Source organism: Ranitomeya imitator, chromosome 4 (assembly GCF_032444005.1).
Source record: "Ranitomeya imitator isolate aRanImi1 chromosome 4, aRanImi1.pri, whole genome shotgun sequence".
Classification (NCBI taxonomy): Eukaryota; Metazoa; Chordata; class Amphibia; order Anura; family Dendrobatidae; genus Ranitomeya; species Ranitomeya imitator.
Window position 1 is genome coordinate 550,242,660 of NC_091285.1, and position 24,470 is coordinate 550,267,129.

General features: G+C 43.5%; 1 protein-coding gene across 3 annotated transcripts in view; it reads left to right on the forward strand.

Moving 5' to 3' along the window:
• The window catches only part of SV2B (synaptic vesicle glycoprotein 2B), a 322,088-nt gene that overhangs the window by 239,506 nt on the left and 58,112 nt on the right, over positions 1-24,470 (forward strand). For all 3 annotated transcript variants that reach the window (XM_069766259.1, XM_069766260.1, XM_069766258.1), the window contains exon 2: positions 18,086-18,788. In XM_069766259.1, the coding sequence (XP_069622360.1) occupies positions 18,254-18,788 (535 nt within the window). In that variant the 5' untranslated portion in view covers positions 18,086-18,253. The remainder of the gene's footprint in view (positions 1-18,085; positions 18,789-24,470) is intronic.

Here is a 24,470-nt window from a genome sequence, read left to right on the forward strand (position 1 = left end):
ATCGACCAGACAAGGCAAGTCTTCATTGTTCAACCCCCACAACCCCTTTGTATACCAGACCAATGCCCAAACCCCATAACCTCCCTATCCAATATCACTGAAGGGGGGCTTAATTGTCTCCTCTCCAAATCGCACCTCACCACCTGTGCGCTCGACCCCATCCCATCCCACCTCCTCCCCAACCTCACCGCCACACTTATCCCATCCCTAACCCCCCTCTTCAACCTATCACTAACTTCTGGCACCTTCCCTTCTGCTTTCAAACATGCCACAATCACACCTATCCTTAAAAAGCCAACCCTCAATCCAACTGCTATGTCCAGCTATAGGCCAATATCACTGCTCCCATTCGCTTCCAAACTCCTGGAGCAGCACGTCCACGCTGAACTTTCCTCCCACCTCTCATCTAACTTGCTCTTTGACAATCTACGATCTGGTTTCTGCCCCCATCACTCAACTGAGACAGCCCTGACCAAAATCACTAACGACCTACTTACCGCCAAATCTAATGGACAATACTCTGTACTCCTCCTTCTAGACCTGTCCTCTGCTTTTGACACAGTTGACCACTGCCTCTTACTACAGATCCTCTCCTCTTTTGGCATCAAAGACCTCGCCCTATCCTGGATCTCCTCATACCTTTCCAACCACACATTCAGCGTCTCCCACTCCCACACTACATCCTCATCCCACCCTCTCTCTGTTGGAGTCCCCCAAGGCTCTGTTCTAGGACCCCTACTTTTCTCCATCTATACACTTGGCTTGGGGCAACTCATAAAGTCCCATGGATTCCAGTACCACCTCTATCCTGATGACACTCAGATCTACCTCTCTGGCCCAGACGTCACCGATCTGCTGTCCAGAATCCCAGAGTGCCTATCAGCCATATCCTCCTTCTTCTCCTCTCGCTTCCTCAAACTCAATGTGGACAAATCTGAACTCATCATCTTTCCTCCATCCCATAGATCTTCCTTACCTGACCTATCTATCGCAATCAATGACATCATGCTTTCCCCCATATTGAAAGTCCGCTGCCTCGGAGTAACCATCGACTCTGCCCTGCCCTTCAAACCGCACATCCAAGCTCTTTCCACCTCCTGTCGCCTCCAGCTCAAAAATATCTCCAGAATCCGTCCTTTCCTCAACGGTCAATATACTAAAATGCTTGTGCATGCCCTTATCATCTCCCGCCTTGACTACTGCAACATCCTTTTCTGCGGCCGCCCTGCTAACACCCTTGCACCTCTCCAGTCCATTCTTAACTCTGCTGCCCGACTAATTTATCTCTCTCCTCGCTACTCCTCCGCTTCCCCCCACTGCAAATCTTTTCACTTGCTTCCATTCCCTCAGTGTATCCAGTTCAAATTACTAATACTGACCTCCAAAGCCATCCACAACCTGTCTCCTCCATATATCTCTGAACTAATCTCCCGATATCTTCCCTCACGTGATCTCCGGTCCTCCCAAGACCTCCTTCTCTCCTCCACACTTATTCGCTCCTCATCCAACCGCCTCCAAGACTTCTCCTGAATATCCCCCATCCTCTGGAATTCTTTGCCCCAACACGTCCGACTATCAACCACATTCGGATCCTTCAGACAGAACCTGAAAACCCATCACTTCAGGAAAACCTACAGCCTGCACTGACCCCGCTGCCGCCTCATCACTACCGAAGCTACCGCCTGACCAACACCGGAGCTCCTGCAACCCTCAACCTACTGTCTCCTTCCCCATAATCCTGTAGAATGTAAGCCCGCAAGGGCAGGGTCCTCGCCCCTCTGTATCAGTTGGTAAGTGATATCTGTAACTTGTATGTAACCCCTTCTCATGTAAAGCACCATGGAAACAATGGTGCTATATAAATAATAATAAAAATAATAATGACCTTGAGCCTTTCATTGAGAAGTAGGCACTGCAGTCTCTATTTCCTCACTTATTTCTATGGCCGTCAAACTTGCTACCAAGGCCATGATCATAAGTCGTGAAATATTTTTAAGCAATATGCCCTGCAGGTATTATTGGGCTATATTCACTCTAGTGTACACACACACATATATATATATATATATATATATATATATATATATATATATATATATATATACTGTATATATATAACTTTTTTTTTCATAAGTAATTTGACAGATACTTGGCAATTTATGGATTTATGGTCCAAAGAATTAAAAAGGAGTGTGCTTTACTGTATATTGCTATCAGTGAACACTATTATGCTATTCTCTTCTGACAAAAATGTCAGTCATGATGCTTACAGTATGTTATCAAAGAAAAATCAATGACAGATAATTCAAACTAATGGTTATTTGCAAAGAGCAATGTCAAGCAGGTTCATTTTGTATGTTGCTGGATATTAGTGGTACACTTTTATACAGTGCAGTGTTGTGATAGGTATACACTTGTATTCGTTTGTTTTTAGCATGCTGTGCATAAAAAACAAAAACCATATCATAGTAACATAGTAACATAGTTAGTAAGGCCGAAAAAAGACATTTGTCCATCCAGTTCAGCCTATATTCCATCATAATAAATACCCAGATCTACGTCCTTCTACAGAACCTAATAATTGTATGATACAATATTGTTCTGCTCCAGGAAGACATCCAGGCCTCTCTTGAACCTCTCGACTGAGTTCGCCATCACCACCTCCTCAGGCAAGCAATTCCAGATTCTCACTGCCCTAACAGTAAAGAATCCTCTTCTATGTTGGTGGAAAAACCTTCTCTCCTCCAGACGCAAAGAATGCCCCCTTGTGCCCGTCACCTTCCTTGGTATAAACAGATCCTCAGCGAGATATTTGTATTGTCCCCTTATATACTTATACATGGTTATTAGATCGCCCCTCAGTCGTCTTTTTTCTAGACTAAATAATCCTAATTTCGCTAATCTATCTGGGTATTGTAGTTCTCCCATCCCCTTTATTAATTTTGTTGCCCTCCTTTGTACTCTCTCTAGTTCCATTATATCCTTCCTGAGCACCGGTGCCCAAAACTGGACACAGTACTCCATGTGCGGTCTAACTAGGGATTTGTACAGAGGCAGTATAATGCTCTCATCATGTGTATCCAGACCTCTTTTAATGCACCCCATGATCCTGTTTGCCTTGGCAGCTGCTGCCTGGCACTGGCTGCTCCAGGTAAGTTTATCATTAACTAGGATCCCCAAGTCCTTCTCCCTGTCAGATTTACCCAGTGGTTTCCCATTCAGTGTGTAATGGTGATATTGATTCCCTCTTCCCATGTGTATAACCTTACATTTATCATTGTTAAACCTCATCTGCCACCTTTCAGCCCAAGTTTCCAACTTATCCAGATCCATCTGTAGCAGAATACTATCTTCTCTTGTATTAACTGCTTTACATAGTTTTGTATCATCTGCAAATATCGATATTTTACTGTGTAAACCTTCTACCAGATCATTAATGAATATGTTGAAGAGAACAGGTCCCAATACTGACCCCTGCGGTACCCCACTGGTCACAGCGACCCAGTTAGAGACTATTCCATTTATAACCACCCTCTGCTTTCTATCACTAAGCCAGTTACTAACCCATTTACACACATTTTCCCCCAGACCAAGCATTCTCATTTTGTGTACCAACCTCTTGTGCGGCACGGTATCAAACGCTTTGGAAAAATCGAGATATACCACGTCCAATGACTCACCGTGGTCCAGTCTATAGCTTACCTCTTCATAAAAACTGATTAGATTGGTTTGACAGGAGCGATTTCTCATAAACCCATGCTGATATGGAGTTAAACAGTTATTCTCATTGAGATAATCCAGAATAACATCCCTCAGAAACCCTTCAAATATTTTACCAACAATAGAGGTTAGACTTACTGGCCTATAATTTCCAGGTTCACTTTTAGAGCCCTTTTTGAATATTGGCACCACATTTGCTATGCGCCAGTCCTGCGGAACAGACCCTGTCGCTATAGAGTCACTAAAAATAAGAAATAATGGTTTATCTATTACATTACTTAGTTCTCTTAGTACTCGTGGGTGTATGCCATCCGGACCCGGAGATTTATCTATTTTAATCTTATTTAGCCGGTTTCGCACCTCTTCTTGGGTTAGATTGGTGACCCTTAATATAGGGTTTTCATTGTTTCTTGGGATTTCACCTAGCATTTCATTTTCCACCGTGAATACCGTGGAGAAGAAGGTGTTTAATATGTTAGCTTTTTCCTCGTCATCTACAACCATTCTTTCCTCACTATTTTTTAAGGGGCCTACATTTTCAGTTTTTATTCTTTTACTATTGATATAGTTGAAGAACAGTTTGGGATTAGTTTTACTCTCCTTAGCAATGTGCTTCTCTGTTTCCTTTTTGGCAGCTTTAATTAGTTTTTTAGATAAAGTATTTTTCTCCCTATAGTTTTTTAGAGCTTCAATGGTGCCATCCTGCTTTAGTAGTGCAAATGCTTTCTTTTTACTGTTAATTGCCTGTCTTACTTCTTTGTTTAGCCACATTGGGTTTTTCCTATTTCTAGTCCTTTTATTCCCACAAGGTATAAACCGCTTACACTGCCTATTTAGGATGTTCTTAAACATTTCCCATTTATTATCTGTATTCTCATTTCTGAGGATATTGTCCCAGTCTACCAGATTAAGGGCATCTCTAAGCTGTTCAAACTTTGCCTTCCTAAAGTTCAATGTTTTTGTGACTCCCTGACAAGTCCCCCTAGTGAAAGACAGGTGAAACTGCACAATATTGTGGTCGCTATTTCCTAGATGCCCAACCACCTGCAGATTTGTTATTCTGTCAGGTCTATTAGATAGTATTAGGTCTAAAAGTGCTGCTCCTCTGGTTGGATTCTGCACCAATTGTGAAAGATAATTTTTCTTGGTTATTAGCAGAAACCTGTTGCCTTTATGGGTTTCACAGGTTTCTGTTTCCCAGTTAATATCCGGGTAGTTAAAGTCCCCCATAACCAGGACCTCATTATGGGTTGCAGCTTCATCTATCTGCTTTAGAAGTAGACTTTCCATGGTTTCTGTTATATTTGGGGGTTTGTAACAGACCCCAATGAGAATTTTGTTACCATTTTTCCCTCCATGAATTTCAACCCATATGGACTCGACATCCTCATTCCCTTCGCTAATATCCTCCCTTAAAGTGGACTTTAGACAAGACTTTACATAGAGACAAACCCCTCCTCCTCTCCGATTTTTACGATCCTTTCTAAACAGACTGTAACCCTGTAAGTTAACTGCCCAGTCATAGCTTTCATCTAACCATGTCTCGGTTATTCCCACTATGTCAAAGTTACCTGTAGATATTTCTGCTTCTAGTTCTTCCATCTTGTTTGTCAGGCTTCTGGCGTTTGCGAGCATGCAGTTTAGAGGATTTTGTTTTGTTCCAATCTCCTCACTGTGGATTGTTTTAGAAATGTTCTTACCTCCCTTCTGAGTATGTTTTCCTGGGTCGTCTTTGTTCGAGTCTAATGTTTTTCTTCCCGTCCCCTCTTCTTCTAGTTCTATCTGTTTGGAAAATATTTCCTCTTTATGTTGCCCAATCCTTCAGTTTTGCTCATACTACTGACTTACAGCTACATCAATATTCTTTCTGCGACAGATGTCTATTTTTTGCCTGAAGTCCCCTTTGTCTTGTCTGCTGACCCTCCATGTATCATGCATGCCTTGCCCTCATGTCTACTCTGCCTTTGTATTGTGCCTATGTATGCCTCAAATACTGTACCTGTTTCTCCCACATGTATTCAGCTTCTAACTCATTGACTACTGAGCTTGGGTAATGTGGTTTCTAGCCACCAGATTCACTAAACTCATACATCACCTAGCACACATGTGATCTATCTGGTATGGAGCTTATTTCCTTTATGATCTAAATTTCCCACTTCCATCCCAAAGACTTCTCTTGTGCTGCACCAGTTTTTTGGAATGCACTATCCAAAACTATCAGGGTAATTCCCAGTGTTTACAGTTTTCAGCCTGTCCTAAAAAACACATCTCTCTAGCTAAGGCTGCTTTCACACATCAGGTTTTTGGTTTCAGGCACAATCCGGCAGTTTCAGGCACAATCTGTATCAATTTTTTTCTTACGCCTGATCCGTTTCATCCCCATAGAGTTGTTTTACTGCCGGATTGTGCCTGAAGGACATGCGTTTCATCCGTTTTGTGCCGGATCCGTCCCTTCAGGCTTTTTTGCCGGACACAAAAAATGTCTCCTGCAACATTTTTTGTGTCCGGCGAAAAAGCCTGAAGGGACGTTTCTGGCAATAAACGCATGGAACTGATGTGTGAAAGAACATTTCCGGCGACCGAATCCGTTTTTTACACACTGAGCATGCTCAGAAGCTTTCTTTTTGATTCTGGCCCCCCTCTCTCTCTCTCTCTCATTCTGGCCCATCTCTCTCTCTCTCTCATTCTGTCCCCTCTCTCTCTCTCTCATTCTGGCCTCTCTCTCTCTCTCTCTCTCATTCTGGCCCATCTCTCTCTCTCTCTCATTCTGTCCCCTCTCTCTCTCTCATTCTGGCCTCTCTCTCTCTCTCATTCTGGCCCCTCTCTCTCTCTGTCTCTCATTCTGACCCCTCTCTCTCTCTCTCTCTCTCTCTCATTCTGGCCCCTCTCTCTCTCTCTCATTCTGGCCCCTCTCTCTCTCTCATTCTGGCCCCTCTCTCTCTCTCTCTCTCATTCTGGCCCCTCTCTCTTTCATTCTGGCCCCTCTCTCTCTCTCTCATTCTGGCCCCTCTCTCATTCTGGCCCCTCTCTCTCTCTCTCATTCTGGCCCCCCTCTCTCTCTCTCTCTCATTCTGGCCCCTCTCTCTCTCTCATTCTGGCCTCTCTCTCTCTCATTCTGGCCCCTCTCTCTCTCTCCAGGAGCTCAAAAACCATGCGCAGTACATAGAGTCAGATCCAGCTAAAAAACGGATCCGGTGCATCAGTTGGCATCCGCTTTTTCACTATTTACACCGGATCCGTTTTTTAGCAAATTTGCCGGATTGTGCCTGAAACAAAAAACCTGATGTGTGAAAGCAGCCTAAGCCCATCACCTCACATTACTAATCTAGCCTTTGTCCGTTCTCCTTTTCCTACACTTCCCTCAGAATCTGGTCTTTTCTGTCTTATGTCCACCCACCTTCCATGTACTCAGTCAGACTATGTCTCTGGACATAGACAGATATTGGCTGGTGACAGCTTCACATGAATACCCTTAGTTATAAAGATGGCTGGACCATACACGACAAGCGCTTTCTTTAATTCTTGTGTCACCCCTATTTGTTGCAGATAATAATGTTGTGAAGGGGGCCATCACTGGACTCTTGTTTGAATTAGCGAATTATGTGTTACTCTGTAATATCAGATTTTATTTGTACATGTATCCTCTAAATTGTAAAGTAGTGTGCAATAAATTGTAATTATTACTTATTTCATACAAAACCAACTGTGCGTTTAAAAAGGCATGAAATGTATAAAAGAAAACACTTATGCACCTTTTATATCTCATTTTGTGTTCGTCTTAAAAAAATTACAAGTCACTAAAATAAAGCTGTACGAGGGTCAAAGTTAAAAAAAAAAAAGCAAGAGCAAAAACCCTTGACCCTCGGATGAAGCATTTCAATGCGAAACGCACGTCGGGTGTGATGGGTCCCCAGAGCTCCTGTTGAGGTAACCTCATATGCTTTTAATCTTGATCTCACACAATCATTGTATGCTACTTAGCAGTGTAAGCCATTGTTTTGCTCTTGCTTTTTCTTGCACTGGCATCTTTTTGCAATGGACACCATGATGCCTACTAGGATTGAGCGAAATGGGTCGTTCATTTTCATAAGTCGCCGACTTTTGGCAAAGTCGGGTTTCATGAAACCTGACCCGATCCCTGTGTGGGGTCGGCCATGCGGTACGCGACTTTCGCGCCAAAGTCGCGTTTCAATGACGCGAAAAGCGCCATTTCTCAGCCAATGAAGGTGGACGCAGAGTGTGGGCAGCGTGATGACATAGGTCTCAGTCCCCACCATCTTAGAGAAGGGCATTGCAGTGATTGGCTTGCTTTCTGCGGCGTCTCAGGGGCTATAAAGGGGCGTTCCCGCCGACCGCCATGTTACTGCTGCTGATCTGAGCATAGGGAGAGGTTGCTGCCGCTTCGTCAGAAGCAGGGATAGCGTTAGGCAGGGTCCATTAACCCCCAAACCGCTTGTGCTGTAGCGATTTCCACTGTCCAACACCACCTTTTGTTTGCAGGGACAGTGGAGGCTACATTTTTTTTTCCCTCAGCGCTGTAGCTCATTGGGCTGCCCTAGAAGGCTCCCAGATAGCTGCATTGCTGTGTGTACACCGCTGTGCAAACCAACTGCTTTTTTCAAAGCACAAATCCTGTTGCTCCTTCCTTTCTGCACAGCTTTCTTGTTTGTTTGTCCACACTGTTGACTTTTTTTGTGCAGCAGTCCACTCCTTGTTATTGCAGCCTGCCATACATTGCTGAGATTACTGCAGGGAGATAGTAATTGTAGGACAGTCGCTTTTTTTTGTTTCGTTATATCTCTTCAAGCCACTTTCTGCCACAGAAAATATACTCTAATACAGTGGCCCAGATTTATTCACTAGTCTCCCTGAAGAAGAAAAGAGTGCAGATTAAAATTGGCAAATCTGTATCAGTGGCAGTCCTGTGTGTGGCACCTGTCTCAAATTGTGTGCCACATTAAATCTAGTGTGTAATACTGGGTCAGATTTCTTTTAAATTCTCCCTGAAAAAAAAATAGTGGGAGATTAAGATTGGCATTTCTGCTTCAGAGCCACTCCTGTTTGTGCCACCTGTCTCAAATTGTGTGCCACATTAAACCTAGTGTGTAATACTGGGCCAGGTTTCTTTTAAATTCTACCTGAAAAAAAAATAGTGGGAGATTAAGATTGGCATTTCTGCTTCAGTGCCACTCCTGTGTGTGCCACCTGTCTCATATTGTGTGCCACATTAAACCTAGTGTGTAATACTGGGCCAGGTTTCTTTTAAATTCTCCCTGAAAAAAAAAAATAGTGGGAGATTAAGGCTGGTTTCACATTGGCGTTTTTTGGGGTGCGTTTTTGCGGTAAAAAACGCAAAAAAACGCATGGTGAAAAAACGCATGTAAACGCGTGTAAACGCTGCGTTTTTTTGACGCATGCGTTTTTGCATGTGGTGAAAAAAACGCGGCGTTTTGACGCGTTTACATGCGTTTTTACATGCATTTGCGTTTTTTAAATGCATGCTGAGAAATGTGTGACAGCTGCCAATCATCAAAAAAAAGTAAAAAACCCACTATAAACAGAAACAGGGTTAGGGTTAGGGGTAGGGGTAGGGATCATAACCCTAACCCTAAAGGGATCCTACCCCTAACCCTACCCCTAACCCTAACCCTAAGGGATCCTAACCCTAACCCTACCCCTAACCCTAACCCTAAGGGATCCTAACCGTAACCCTACCCCTAACCCTAACCCTACCCCTAACCCTAAGGGATCCTAACCCTACCCCTAACCCTAACCCTACCCCTAACCCTAACCATAAAGGGATTAGGGTTAGGGTTAGGATCCCTTAGGGTTAGGGGTAGGGTTAGGGTTAGGGGTAGGGTTAGGGTTAGGGGTAGGGTTAGGGTTAGGATCCCTTAGGGTTATGGTTAGGGGTAGGGTTAGGGTTAGGGCTAGGGTTAGGGTTAGGATCCCTTAGGGTTAGGGTTAGGGGTAGGGTTAGGGATAGGGGTAGGGTTAGGGGTAGGGTTAGGTTCCCTTTATCACCTTTATGTTGGGGGGTGGCATATCAGTGTGTTTTCTGGTTTTTTAATAAAAAAACGCATGCGTTTTTTACAGCAAAAAACGCATGCACCAAAAAACGCATGCGTCCCCATTGACTCCAATGTATTTTTTGACCCCAAAAAAACGCATGAAAACGCATGCGTTTTTTTTTTGGTCCAAAAAACGCTTCTAAAAATACTACAAGTAGCATTTCAGAAAATGAACGCATGCAGTAAAAAAACGCATGCGTCAAAAAACGCGACCAAACGCGTACACAAAAAAATGCATGCGTTTTCAATGTTAAAGATAGGAAAAAAAACGCTGCAGACAAAATCGCAAGTGTGAAACCACCCTAAGATTGGCATTTCTGCTTCAGAGCCACTCCTGTGTGTGCCACCTGTCTCAAATTGTGTGCCACATTAAACCTAGTGTGTAATACTGGGCCAGGTTTCTTTTAAATTCAATAAAGCAATATAGCACCTAAGTCTCGAGTTGTTGAGCCAGGTTCGTCGTCTGGCTACATAAGGCCTCGAACGCTCCCTTTTCTGGGAGTAGGAAAACCGCTTTTAAAGCCGGAGCAGCAAGAACAAGTTTTGGCTTTCCTTGCTGACTCAGCCTCTAGCTGTTTCGCCTCCTCTTCTGAAACTGCTAAATGTAAAAGCAGCGCGTCGTTAGTGGATGTTCACGGTCAGGGACATGTCTCTTCCTTGTCTTCTTCACCAAGAACAACAGAGAAGGATGCGTCAGGCGACACAACGGGTTACTCCATGGAGCTCTTTACACATACCGTTCCTGGGTTAGAAAGTGAAACAGTTAACAGGCCATGCCCATTACAAGTTGAATCGGACATGGAGTGCACAGATGCACAGCCACAGCCAGATTACTATGCTGTTCCTTTGATTCAGACCACAACATTGCCCTCGCAGTGTACTGATCCAGAATCAGACCCTGATGAGACTATGGTGCCCCGTCACGAACGCTATAACACCGGCTTACACGGTGACACAGACGAAGTTGCACACGAGATAGAAGAGGAGGTCATAGATGACCCAGTTGTTGACCCCGATTGGCAGCCATTGGGGGAACAGGGTGCAGGCGGCAGTAGCTCTGAAGCGGAGGAGGAGGAGCCGCAGAAGGCATCAACATCGCAACAGGTTCCATCTGCCAGGCCCGTATCTGGCCAAAAACGCGTGGCAAATCCAGTTGTAGGACAGCGTGGACATCCGGTTAAAGAAGCTCAGTCTGCAATGCCTGAAAAGGTATCCGATAGTAGAAAGAGTGCAGTCTGGCATTTTTTAAAACAACATCCAAAAGATCAGCGCAAAGTCATCTGTCAAAAATGTTCAACTACCTTAAGCAGAGGTCAGAATCTTAAAAGTCTAAATACAAGTTGCATGCGTAGACATTTAACCACCATGCATTTGCAAGCCTGGACTCACTACCAAACGTCCCTTAAGGTTGTAGCACCCTTGGCCAATGAAGCTAGTCAGCAATGCTACATCCCTTCCCTCACTGTAAGCCCACCATTTCCCGCACCACCTGCAGCAAATGTGCAGATTTCGTCGCCAGGCCAAAGCAGTCAGGGAATCACCAGTTTCGTAGTAGGAAACACTGCATGTAGGGCACCAGCAAGAATACCATCTGCAACCCTCTCTCAGTCTGCCATGTCCACCGGCACCCCCGCTAGTTCCACGATCTGCAGCTCTCCAGTCCAGCTCACCCTACATGAGACTCTCGTTAGGAAAAGGAAGTACTCATCCTCGCATCCACGTACACAGGGTTTGAACGCCCACATTGCTAGACTAATCTCATTAGAGATGATGCCCTACCGGTTAGTTGAAAGCGAAGCTTTCAAAGCCCTGATCGACTACGCAGAACCACGCTATGAGCTACCCAGTCGACACTTCTTTTTGAGAAAAGCCATCCCAGCCCTCCACCAGCATGTAAAAGACCGCATCGTCCATGCACTCAGGCAATCTGTGAGTACAAAGGTGCACCTGACAACAGATGCATGGACCAGTAGGCATGGCCAGGGACGTTACGTGTCCATCACGGCTCACTGGGTTAATGTGGTGGATGCAGGGTCCACAGGGGACAGTTCTGCTTAGCCCACGGTCTAGGAAACAGTTGGCTGTAGGCGTTCGCCCCCCCCTCCTCCTCCTCCTCGTCCTCCTGTAGAAGCAAGAGCTCATCCACTGACCGCAGTCACACGAGCACTCCATCCGCAGCTGCCACTGTTGCACACGAGGTGTCCCATTATGGGAGACCTAGTGGCAAGCGTCAGCAGGCTGTATTGGCAATGAAGTGTTTGGGCGACAACAGACACACCGCGGAAGTTCTGTCCGAGTTCTTGCAGAAAGAAACTCAATCATGGCTGGGCACTGTACATCTTGAGGCAGGCAAGGTAGTGAGTGATAACGGAAGGAATTTTATGGCTGCCATAGCCCTTTCACAACTGAAACACATTCCTTGCCTGGCTTACACCTTAAACCTGGTGGTGCAGTGCTTCCTGAAAAGTTATCCGGGGTTACCCGACCTGCTCCTCCAAGTGCGCAGACTTTGCTCGCATATCCGCCGTTCGCCCGTGCACTCCAGCCGTATGCAGAACCATCAGCGGTCTTTGAACCTTCCCCAGCATCGCCTAATCATCGACGTTGCAACAAGGTGGAACTCCACACTGCACATGCTTCAGAGACTGTGCGAACAGAGGCGTGCTGTTATGTATTTGTGGGAGGATACACATACACGAGCAGGCAGTTGGATGGCAGACATGGAGTTGTCAGGTGTGCAGTGGTCGAACGTACAAGACCTTTGTCAAGCCCTTCAGTGTTTTGAGGAATGCACACGGCTGGTTAGTGCAGACAATGCCATAATAAGCATGAGCATCCCCCTAATGCGTCTGCTGATGCAAAGTTTGACGCACATAAAGGAGCAGGCGTCTGCAGCCGAGGAAGAGGGAAGCCTTGATGACAGTCAGCCATTGTCTACAGGATGAGGTAGCGGGCGAAGAGGAGGAGGACGAGGTGGATGATGGGGATGAGTATTTTTTGTATGAGGAAGCTTCTCCGGGGCCAATAGCAACTGGTGGCGTTGCAAGGCCGGGTTCAGGGTTTTTTAGGGAGACAAGTGATGCAGATTTGCCTGAAACTGCCCCTCAACCCAGCACAACCGCAGATTTGACAACTGGAACTTTGGCCCACATGGTGGATTATGCCTTACGTATCCTCAAAAGGGACCCACGCATTATTAAAATGATGACCGATGACGATTACTGGTTGGCCTGCCTCCTTGATCCTCGCTATAAAGGCAAATTGCAAAATATCATGCCACATGAGAACCTCGAACAAATATTAGCAACCGAACAAGCAACTCTGGTAGACCGTTTGATTCAGGCATTCCCAGCACACAGCGCCGGTGATGGTTCTCACACGAACTGCAGGGGGCAACAGGGCAGAGGTGTTAGAGTTGCACAAATCAGAAGTGGCGTTGGACAGAGGGGTTTTCTGACCAGGTTGTGGAGTGATTTCGCAATGACCGCAGACAGGACAGGTACTGCAGCATCAATTCAAAGTGACAGGAGACAACATTTGTCCAGTATGGTTACTAACTATTTTTCATCCCTTATCGATGTTCTCCCTCAACCGTCATTCCCATTTGATTACTGGGCATCCAAAATAGACACCTGGCCTGAATTGGCAGAATATGCATTGCAGGAGCTTGCTTGCCCACCAGCTAGTGTGCTATCAGAAAGAGTATTCAGTGCTGCTGGTTCAATATTGACCGAAAAAAGGACTCGTCTGGCTACCCAAAATGTTGATCATCTAACCTTCATTAAAATGGTACCACTCATGGATTTCGAATTATTTTGCCCCACCTTTCCCGGCTGACACCTAGCTTTCCTATAAAAAGGTCATGCTTGTGGACTCGTCTTACTGACTGTTCCAATCTCTTAATTTGCAGCAGCTGTTTGTCCAGCATACAACATGTTTACACCGCCCTAAATGGGCTAACTCCCCCCACGGGGCCGTGGTCGCGCCACTTGGCGCAAGCACCCGTGAGAGTGCCGTTTGTCTGAAGAGGTGGGTGTACCCGCTTTTGGTCAACGGCACTGCAACTGGGTCCCTCATAGTACAATAAAGTGTCTCTGGCGGTGGTGGTGCGCACCCAACGTCAGACACACCGTTGTAACATGAGGGGCCCTGGGTCTGTACCGCTGGCCACAAGAGAGTTCCCCCCAGCTCAAACAGTGCTCTACCACTTGCAAAATTATCTCTCACAGCTCCACCAATGTTGAGTCTATGCGCTGACATCCTTCAATGCCTGGCACTGACAATACCAATTTGTTGACATGTATGATACTAGTTAAAATAGTCAGGGTCAGTGTCCTATATTGACACCAGTAAATACTTAGCACCAAATTACTATGTTTGAAACTCAGCAGAGGGGCCCACCCCTGTACCTAAGTATGCCACCCTTTTGTTTTTTGGTTTTGTTGTTTTGCGAGACATTAACATCTATTTAGTTTTTGGGAGTACTAACTGTGTCAGACACTCCTTCCAATCGTTCTCCGCTGACCACACCAATGCTGCCTGTGTACCTCTGCATGATAATTCAAATTGCTTTGAGCCTAATTTTTTTTATTTTAGGCCTACTACGTCTGTCTGCGGTCCCTCCTTCCAATTGTCCTCCGCTGAACACACCAATGCTGCATGTGTACCCCTGCAAGATAATTGAAACTGCTTTGAGGCTAATTTTTTTATTTTAGGCCTACTAAGTCTGTCTGCGGTCCCTCCTTCCATTTGTCCTCCTCTGAGCACACCAATGCCGATCGTGTACCCATGTAACTTTTTGTCATCCTGCAGTGAGCCTATTTTGTGGTGTAAGGCCTACTAGCAGTGTCTGTCTGCGCCACTTAATACAGCTGTCCTCCTCTAAAAAAATGGCCGATTTTCAGCTTGTCAGAATTATAAAACTGCATTGGGGCCACAAGTTTCGTTGTGGTCTACATACTGAGTCTTCCGCTCCAAGGTGTTCTCTCTGTTGCCTCTCCTTCACTTCTATCTTGAAGCTCTTGTTTAATAGTTGTTGAAACAACACTGCATTAGGCCTACAAGTTGGGTCTGGGTTGTAGAGACGATGTCTGCCGCTCCAAAGTGTTCTCCAGTTGCCTCTCCATAGCTTCAATCTTCATGCTCTTGTTAAGTAGTTGTTGAAACAACACTGCATTAGGCCTACAAGTTGGGTCTGGGTTGTAGAGACGGTGTCTCCCACTCCAAGGTGTTCTCCAGGTTGCCTCTCCATAGCTTCAATCTTCATGCTCTTGTTAAGTAGTTGTTGAAACAACACTGCATTAGGCCTACAAGTTGGGTCTGGGTTGTAGAGACAGTGTCTGCCGCTCCAAGGTGTTCTCCAGGTTGCCTCTCCATGGTGTTCTTCCAGGTTGCCTCTCCATAGCTTCTATCTTCTAGCTCTCATTAAGTAGTTGTTGAAACAACACTGCATTAGGCCTACAAGTTGGGTCTGGGTTGTAGAGACGGTGTCTCCCGCTCCAAGGTGTTCTCCAGGTTGCCTCTCCATAGCTTCAATCTTCATGCTCTTGTTAAGTAGTTGTTGAAACAACACTGCATTAGGCCTACAAGTTGGGTCTGGGTTGTAGAGACGGTGTCTCCCGCTCCAAGGTGTTCTCCAGGTTGCCACATAATCGAAGCTGCATAGAGCCTATTTTGTTATTTTAGGCCTACTAAGTCTTTCTGCGGTCCCTCCTTCCAATTGTCCTCCACTGAGCACACCAATGAAGACCGTGTACCCATGTAACCTTTTTTAAACCTGCGTCGAGCCAACTTTGTGGTGTAAGGCCTACTTGCAGTGTCTGGCTGCGCCACTCAATACAGCTTTCCTCTTTAAAAAAATGACCTGCAATTATCAGGTTTTCAGCCTATCGGAATTTTAAAACTGCAGTGGGGCTACTAGTTTGGTTGGGGCCTACTAACAGTGTCTGCCTCTCCAAGGTGTTCTCCTGGTTGCCTTTCCTGAGCTTCTATCTTCAGGCTCTTGTTAAATAGTTAAATGGAACAACTGCATTTGGCCTACTAGTTGGGTTGGGGCCTACTAACAGTGTCTGCCGCTCCTTGCTGTTCTCCTGGTTTCCTGTCCGGAAATTCCATTTTCAGGCTCTCGTTAAGTAGTTGTTAATGTTAGACTGCATTTGGCCTACTAGTTGGGTTGGGGCCTACTATCGGTGTCTGCCGCTCCTTGCTGTTCTCCTCCACTGAACAAACCAGTGCCGCCTGTTACTTCTGTTACCAATTTTGAACTGCATTTAGCCTACTTACTGATTTGGGCCTACTCACTGTGTCAGCCTCTCATTACAGTTGTACTCCACTGAACAAAGCAATGCCCCCTGGTTAGTCCTGTTACCAATTTTGAACTGCATTTAGCCCACTTTATTCTTTGGGCCTATATCTGTGTTTCCTCCTCATCCTGCCCATTGCCCAGCCAGTGATAGATGAATCTGCTGGTACATTGACCCATAATGCAACATTCCCCGTGCACGCTACACAGCAAGATTGTGACCCTGCTGAAAGTCAGGTTCCCCTTCCCACATACCATACCACCTTACATGGGGACAAAGGGGAAGGTGCAGATGAAAGTGCAGGTTCCTTCATCAGGTGGGGGGAGGAATACTCGTTGGCGACGTCACTGGCACATGGCCCCTCATAGTACGCAAAAGTGTCGCTGCCGGTGGGAGGCGCCCCCGCCGTGCAAACACACCGCCGTACTTTGAGGGGCCCTGTGCCAGTGCCAATGCCAACGAGTGGGCCCCCCCCTGCTTGCTCAGGATCACAGCACTTGCAAAGTTGAAATACTTACCTCTCCCTGCTCCACTGCCGTGACGTGGTCCAGATTTCCTGGGCCCACTAAATACTTGAACCAGCCCTACCCCCCACAACTTTAGCTAAATGACCCCCAATTTCCAATGCCTTACTATTATTATAAGGTAAATTAAGATTGACAAGCTTCAGTAACAAGAATGGATGTTTTTGCCATTAAAATGGGCACTGTACATGTTTTCCTGGCCACCACTCACTGCCGACTATGCTCCCCCATTGACTTGCATTGGGTTTCGTGTTTCGGTCGATCCCCGACTTTTCGCGATAATCGGCCGATTCCACTCGAATCGACTTTTGAGATAGTCGGGTTTCACGACCCTAAAAAACTAAAAGTCGCTCAACCCTAATGCCTACTATTCCTAATGCTTACTTTGCCTTCATTCATCAATCAGCCCAGTGACATTGTTATCAACTTTGTAAATATATCTATTGAGCAGATGTCTGCTCTTATTTGGAACTCATTGATGGGGCTTGGCTTAATATATATATTTCTTTGATTCATACATTATGGTCTCCTGTGCAATAAAACCCAGTTATAGTTTTTTTCTTTTTGCATATTCTGCTTTTATATATGGACTTGTTCTGTATAAAATTATAATGCATTTTGCAATAGTTAATAGCAAATAATTTTGCAGCAATGCTTTGTTACTAAGTTCATACCCACTTATTGTTACTGGGAGTACCCCCTAGTGCTTACCAGTGGTTTGTCTCACTTCTTTATTATATGCTTTTATATATGTTTTTTTGTCTATCAAAAATTGATATTTTTTTACTTAGGTCCTTGTGTAAAGATTTTCTTTTGGTGACTTGTACTTGTTTTCCTTTATGGTCGTAGATTTGGAGGATAATTTATTGGTGTATTTAAAAATATTACAGGTATAATCCATCTTAAACGGGTTGCACTGTATTGTGAAGTTTTCTTTTATCCATTACTGGAGGTCCGAGAAATGTAACTCCCACCTATTCCAAGATCTAGGCCTTTGTGAGTGAAGTGGTGGTCGATCATGCTAATGTCTGCTCCATTTATTCTCTAAGGGATCTTCGGCAGGTCTTCGGCGTTCCCCTTAAGAAGGAGTGGAGCAGAGGAGCTTATGATCGACCCTCCACTTCATTCACATGACGCTCTTTAGAGCCCCTGATCCTGGGATCGAGGGGTCCTAGTGGTCAGATTACCAGCGATCGGGAAGTTTTTACTATTCATAGGAAAGAGGATAGCTTCCAAACCTGGTAGATCCCCTTTAAAGTAATAATTGTGTTTCCTATATTCTGCTAAAGGCATCTTTGAGTCTTTCTAGCATTTTAATGCATATGATAAATAATATTTTTTGAAAACTGTATTTGTTTTTTTTTTAATGTAAAATATAATGAATTTTCATATGACATTGAAATATTCTTTTCAATATGTTATCTTCATATCAGAGTCTCTAACAATATTATTTTTGTGTTATTTACAGAAAGCATCACAAGAAACAACATGATTCACAGAATTCTTTTGGCCTGTGATGGTGAAACTACAACCCAGAATTGTTGATCTTTGTGTCTATCTGATTAGCAAGAACAGATCGATCCTTCAGTGTTTCGCTGTAAACACTGGCACATTTAATATTTGAACCTAGCACATAATGGATGATGGCTACAAAAATAATTCTAATTTTTACCAAGGAGCACGGGATATAGCACGCGAAGTAAAGAGGCAGACAAGTAACCAAGCCATGGATTATTACCAAAATAACACATATGGTGGTTATTCATCAAATGATGGTTATTATAACACGGGAGATCCCGTCAATCAGGAGGAAGATGCTCAGAGCGATGCTACAGAAGGACATGATGAAGATGATGAGATATATGAAGGAGAATATCAGGGTATACCACACCCTGATGATGTCAGGGCTCAACATAAAGACAAAACCATAAAAGATGAATTTAGAGACCATGCAGACATCATGGCAGAGAGGGTGGAGGATGAGGAGCAATTGGCTTACCAATATGAGAACATCATCGAAGAATGTGGCCATGGACGTTTCCAGTGGACCCTTTTTATAGTTTTAGGGCTTGCCTTGATGGCTGATGGAGTAGAAATCTTTGTTGTAGGATTTGTGCTCCCCAGTGCTGAGAAAGACATGTGTTTATCACGCTCAAACAAAGGAATGCTCGGTAAGTAGTTGTCAATATGTTAAGTGGAATAATGCCCGTAGTTCCATACATTTAGTCTATTCACAAGTTTTACTAACTATTGGGTATTTCTATAAAGTGGTGGCATATAACCAGGATAATGGTGGGTGTCTCCTCCCTGGGATCTCCACCAATCCTGCGAATGAAGGGAAACAATGCCAGTTTAGTGCTGCCTTGTCTTAAGTTTTACCTAGAGAGCTGCGCTCCCAGCAAGCTGGCTGTGCTGGGAATTGAATGGGGCTGCTCTTCAGTTCCATACCTGGCCAAAGAGCTCTTGTAAATGGGAATTGGGAACACAAAAATGGATGTATTCTCTGGACTGGTGGGAGTCCCAGAGGTTAGAACCCCATAATCATCTCATGTAAGATGACCCTAGTAAGTACAAAATTAACAAAGTATGGCCTGAGAGCAGACTAAGATACTGTATATGGCATTTTAAGGCATAAGTTAATCAACATCCATCCAAGTTATAATTCACTTGAATAAAGTTAGAAATTTTTTGGGGGAGTAACAATAATAATGTCCTCTCCGCAGTGTCAGGCTGGGGTGCCAAGGGTCCACCAGTAACCAACTCCAGACCCCCACTTTTTATCTACATGCAAATGTGATATTATCCACAATAACAAATTTATATAACAATGAACTGGGCAGGTTGTAAATGAATAAGATGCTGCTTTTATTTGTACATAGTGATTCAAGTATAAAACAAAGGAAATAATGGTAGGTAAACAGTAGAGATTGGCGAACTCAAACAGTAACGTTCGGCATCCGTACCCAACACGTACTGTTCGGACACTGACACTAAGAACGGACTTCACCAGGAAGTCCGTGTTACTGCTCAGGTTCGGCCCCCCGAACACTTGATGTTTGTCGCACTGTCATGCGAAAAAATTACGTAGGGTCTCCCACATTTTTGACAACCAGCCTTGCTAAAGCAGACAGCTGTGGTCTGGTATTCTCAGGCTGGTAAGGGCTCTGCCCATCTCAAGTATACAGTGTATAAGTATCTAATACAATGACATCAGTTACTCTCAATCGACTAAGAGTATATGCAATTACACTTAAACAGAACTAGCAGTTATATGTGAGCAAATTACAACGCAATTAACCCTTTCTATGCATGAATCAATAAAATGACAGCGTTGTGCCAGTTCTTTAGTAATCGCCTACTCAGACCAGTTTTTGAATGACCTCTTACAGAAGAGGCGTTTTTTCCTAACTAACTGAACCTCAATTAGGTTATTTATGCATGCGCATATATATTCAGATATAAGATGGCATTGGTATGTCCTGAAACTGAAGTAGAAGGGTGTTTGCAGGGCTGAGTTCCCAATAATCAAAACTATGTTTTGAAGCTCTTAGGGAATGCCAAGCTCTCCAATGCAGGGCTTCCCTAAGTACTTAGTGATAGGAACGTCATCTTGAAGTTTTTAGGGAATGCCAGTCTCACCAACACAGGGCTTTCCTAAGTCCATAGAGATAAGGCCATGATGCTGTGTACTTGGTTGCAATTTAGAAAACAAGGCACACTACCATGAGAAAATCTATCATAGAGGTGCTATATCCAGTAGTAGGTAAATATTGTATAAACAAAAGAAGAAAGCACTACTGTATAATATGCACACTACAAACTCAATAATAATATAATAGGCAAAAACTTTATTAAGACACAATTACAAACATAAAACATAAGTAAAACCAAGTAGGTTCCACAAGCCCATAATACGCGTATAATAGTATCAATACAATAATTGCATAATCCCAAGCCTTTTATATACAAGTAACCCCAAATAATCAACTGACACCCCAGGTGTCTATAACAATTGTAATGGGTAACAATATTGTAAATGGAAGCTCCTAAACAAGAACCCTATAGCCAAAAAGGTCAATGTCTCGGGCCACAAATCAGGAGTGCTGAAATAAATAAAGAAAAGGCGGTGCAATTGGAATGGCACTACACCTAAGTTTGTAGCCTAGGAGAAACCATACAAGTTACCCAATACATTAGCGGAAGCATTTGTAGTGTGCATATTATTATTATTTTTATTCAGGGGTAAGTATTCAATTCTTCCCCTTTATTTTCCTTTTAGGTTTTTTGGACAATCAGTCTCACATGGGGGTAGGTATTATTCAATCCCTCCCCTTGCGGTATTTTTAGTGATTGATGACATTCCTTTTGCATACTCATTACCCTGAAGAAGCCAGCAATGGCGAAACATGTCAGGGAGGCAACTGTTTAACATTTTAGAGCAGCTAATCTATATTGGTGAGATATGCCATAGAGTGGTCCACAGCTACCAAAGCTAAAACACCATTGACATTAACAATTTAATGTCCGGTTACTGTTGATAGGCCTCATATGGGGAAGTATTGAATAATACTTACCCCCCCAGTAAGGCTAATCAGCCAGAGAAATCAATCACTAAAAATACCGCAAAGGGAGGGATTGAATAATACCTAACCCCATGTGAGACTGCTTATCCAAAAAATCTAAAAGGAAAATAAAAGGGGTGAACTGAATAATGCTTACACCTAATAGCCTTTAGACAGTTGAAATTGGAACAGCAATTTCATTGTGAGAGGAGGAATTATACTCACCCGTAATGTCTATTACAGTAATTTGGGACTATCGAATATGGACACTGTATTTTTACATGAGTACAATCTTATTATTATTGTTATAGTTTAATAAAAGTCACTTTTTTTAAATCTTAGAAACTTTAGCTAGGGTCATTCGGCAAGTTATAACTTATTTGGTGAGTTTTTCACGCTGCATTTTTTTGAAAAAATGCAATAACCTATTTTACTTAATGGATACAGAAATGCTGCAGAGAATCTGCAACATCAAAAACTCACCAAAAGCTCATCGTGGGAACGTAGTCTCATACATAGTACAACTGCAATTTTTTGTTATTATCTCTAGTACAAGATGTAATACATGACATAAATGATGGGCTGAATACTCCATCCTTGGTATTTAATCTGAATGCATTATTTCTATGCATGATGGACTGCATTGTGACCTGCAAGATACTGGATAATAAGATTAACATCAGTCATACATGGCCTTGTCTTGAACCTAAAAAAAAAATAATGTCTAGTTGTCCACCAGTATTTATTTAATTCTGGATTGGAAAAAAACCTATCTAAGTGAATCTAGTGACCTGAAGACGTTTTATCATTTCATTCAACAGCTAAAAAAATAACTACATTGAAGAAACCTCAGATCAAAACCTTGAACATTTTGGTTATTAATCAAGCTTTCTATTTTTGTAAATTTTGCATGAATGTGCTGAGATTTCCAACCAATGTAAGAAACATGAGGATGTATTTTAAATGGAGCTGCTGAAATTTCACAGAAAGCGTTAATTCCCTGTCATTACATATAATTAATTTTGACACGGAGTAAAAGAGATTTCATAAGGTGACAGTAAGGTGATTTAAAAGAACACTATGCAAAGCTTTTCATTACTTTGCATTTGACTAGTTCATTGCCCAAATGTATGGTCTTGATTAAATACTTCCTACCATTGTGTATATTGTGTCTTGTAAGGCAGCGGCTTTCAGGACAGTGTGGTAATGTGGCAGTGACTCAGGTTAGTTCAACTTAAATGTCTTTGTTTTGGCAACTAACAAATAGAACTCAAACATTTCCCTCCAGTTTGCAGCCAGATCATCCATAACAGTCCATATCAGATCCGTTGTTGTGGGCGACTACACCACCGTATCACTCATGGATGTGTCAATGGCTTTGCTTGATCTGGCTCTGGCCTGTGTTTAGTCTCATACAGACCTGTCCTACACAGAGCCTCCTGCTCTGATGCTTGTAAACATGAAAACTGGCACACCCAAACCTTAACTAAAAGCTTAAATGGGAATCGTGGACATGGGCCACTCCTAAGACCTAAAGTGGAGGGAGAGATCCACCCCACTACTATCCTACAGATCTCGCCAAAAATAAAAGCCCATATCAGCTTTTTTAAAAATCTGACTTGGTCAAAGAGTTTGACCAAATCCACACTCACTTTTATTTTGCATTGTAGCTACAGCTGTGGCTATAATTACAATGTTTTCCAGTGGGTTTAATATGCTTTTATGCCCATCCTGGGGTGACACATATTTACCCTCGCATATGAATTCCTTCCTTGCCTCACTGTCTCAATGCAAAATTAATGTAAGTAATTAATTTTTATTATTACATATATACACAGGCGATATTAAAAAACATATAGGAAGAATGAGAAACCACGGGTAAAAATTAGAAAATCGGAGACACCTTAAAAAAATGGAATTAATCCATAATAGGAATCATGCTGTCATGTATGCAAGCCTATAGGAGTTGAGTGGATATCTACCACAAGTACTGGCAAGGTGAGAAGCAAGGAGGAGGGTCCCTACACCTGCTGTAAGGAACTTGTAACAGCTGATACCACTCAAGACAGAGAACTCCAGGAGTCCAACTAAGCAGTTTAACCCTTGCAGAGCCAGAGCAAAGAAAGGCAGAACTGCTAATAGGACAGTGAAGCTGCTCTAACTACTGGAGGTGTATGTCTCCAGACTCTCCGATCAGCTGAGCCCAATGTGACGCGGTAACTCCGTGACAAAACTCTTATCACAGTTTGATCAGACTGTGACCATAGTGAGATCAAATTCTCTTAGATGAGGGGAAGATGGTGAAAAAAGTTCTCCATTTTCTCCATTCTTTTAGTCCGTGGGAATTGGACTTCACTCAGATGTCATCCAAGTGAAGTCTGATGTTTTCCATGGACTCTCTGACTTGCATGGCTGAGTGCGATCCAAATATCAAAACAAACTCGAGCATACTACAATTTTTTCCTTGGACCGGCTTGGTCTGAGGAAAAAATCGGACATGTGCATGGCCCCATAGAATAACACTGGCCCGAGTGCAATCTGATGCTTCATTGGATTGTATTCGGACCGAAGATACAGCCATGTGCAGAAACCCTAATTGTGAAACAAGTTCAACACATGTGTGAGATAAACACTTACTAGAAAGTCAGAGTCTGTGCGTCTTACTCTTTGGGCAGAGACAGACTGCCATATTTCTCATGTGAGAATCGCATCATAAACCTCATACTGGCTGTCGGCTCTCCTGACGTGAGCTTGACAGCTTCATAGAAATACATTATACTGTCGGAAGAGGTGCCGGGCCAGTCCATGCCATGCAATGCGATCCTCGCACAAGTTATATGGCAGTCTGACTCAGCCCTTTCTGTCTCTCTGTGCAGCAGCCACCTCCTCATTCTCCCTACTGCATAGACGTTTATGGGCAGCTGCATATAATCTAAACTATCCGTGAGTAAATTCAGAGTAACTAATGATTACAAGAGTCAGGTGAAATAATTACAAGCGGCTTTTAAATGAAAAAATATTTTCCTGTATCAATATATATTAGAAAGAATCTTGCCTTTATTTGTCCTATTGATTTAAGAAAAAATGGAGTTGAGTTAATCTTTCGAGCTTAATTCCTTGAAAATGATGTTATAGTGCTCTTTGCTGCAATCTTAAATGCTGGATCCATCTTAAGTAATAAAGGATCATTACATATAAACCTAAGAAGTCGCTTTCATATTGGCGTCAATGAACTGCTGTATTGCAATGTAATAATGAAGCACAATAGGGAATCCGGTAGGTGAGCACGGC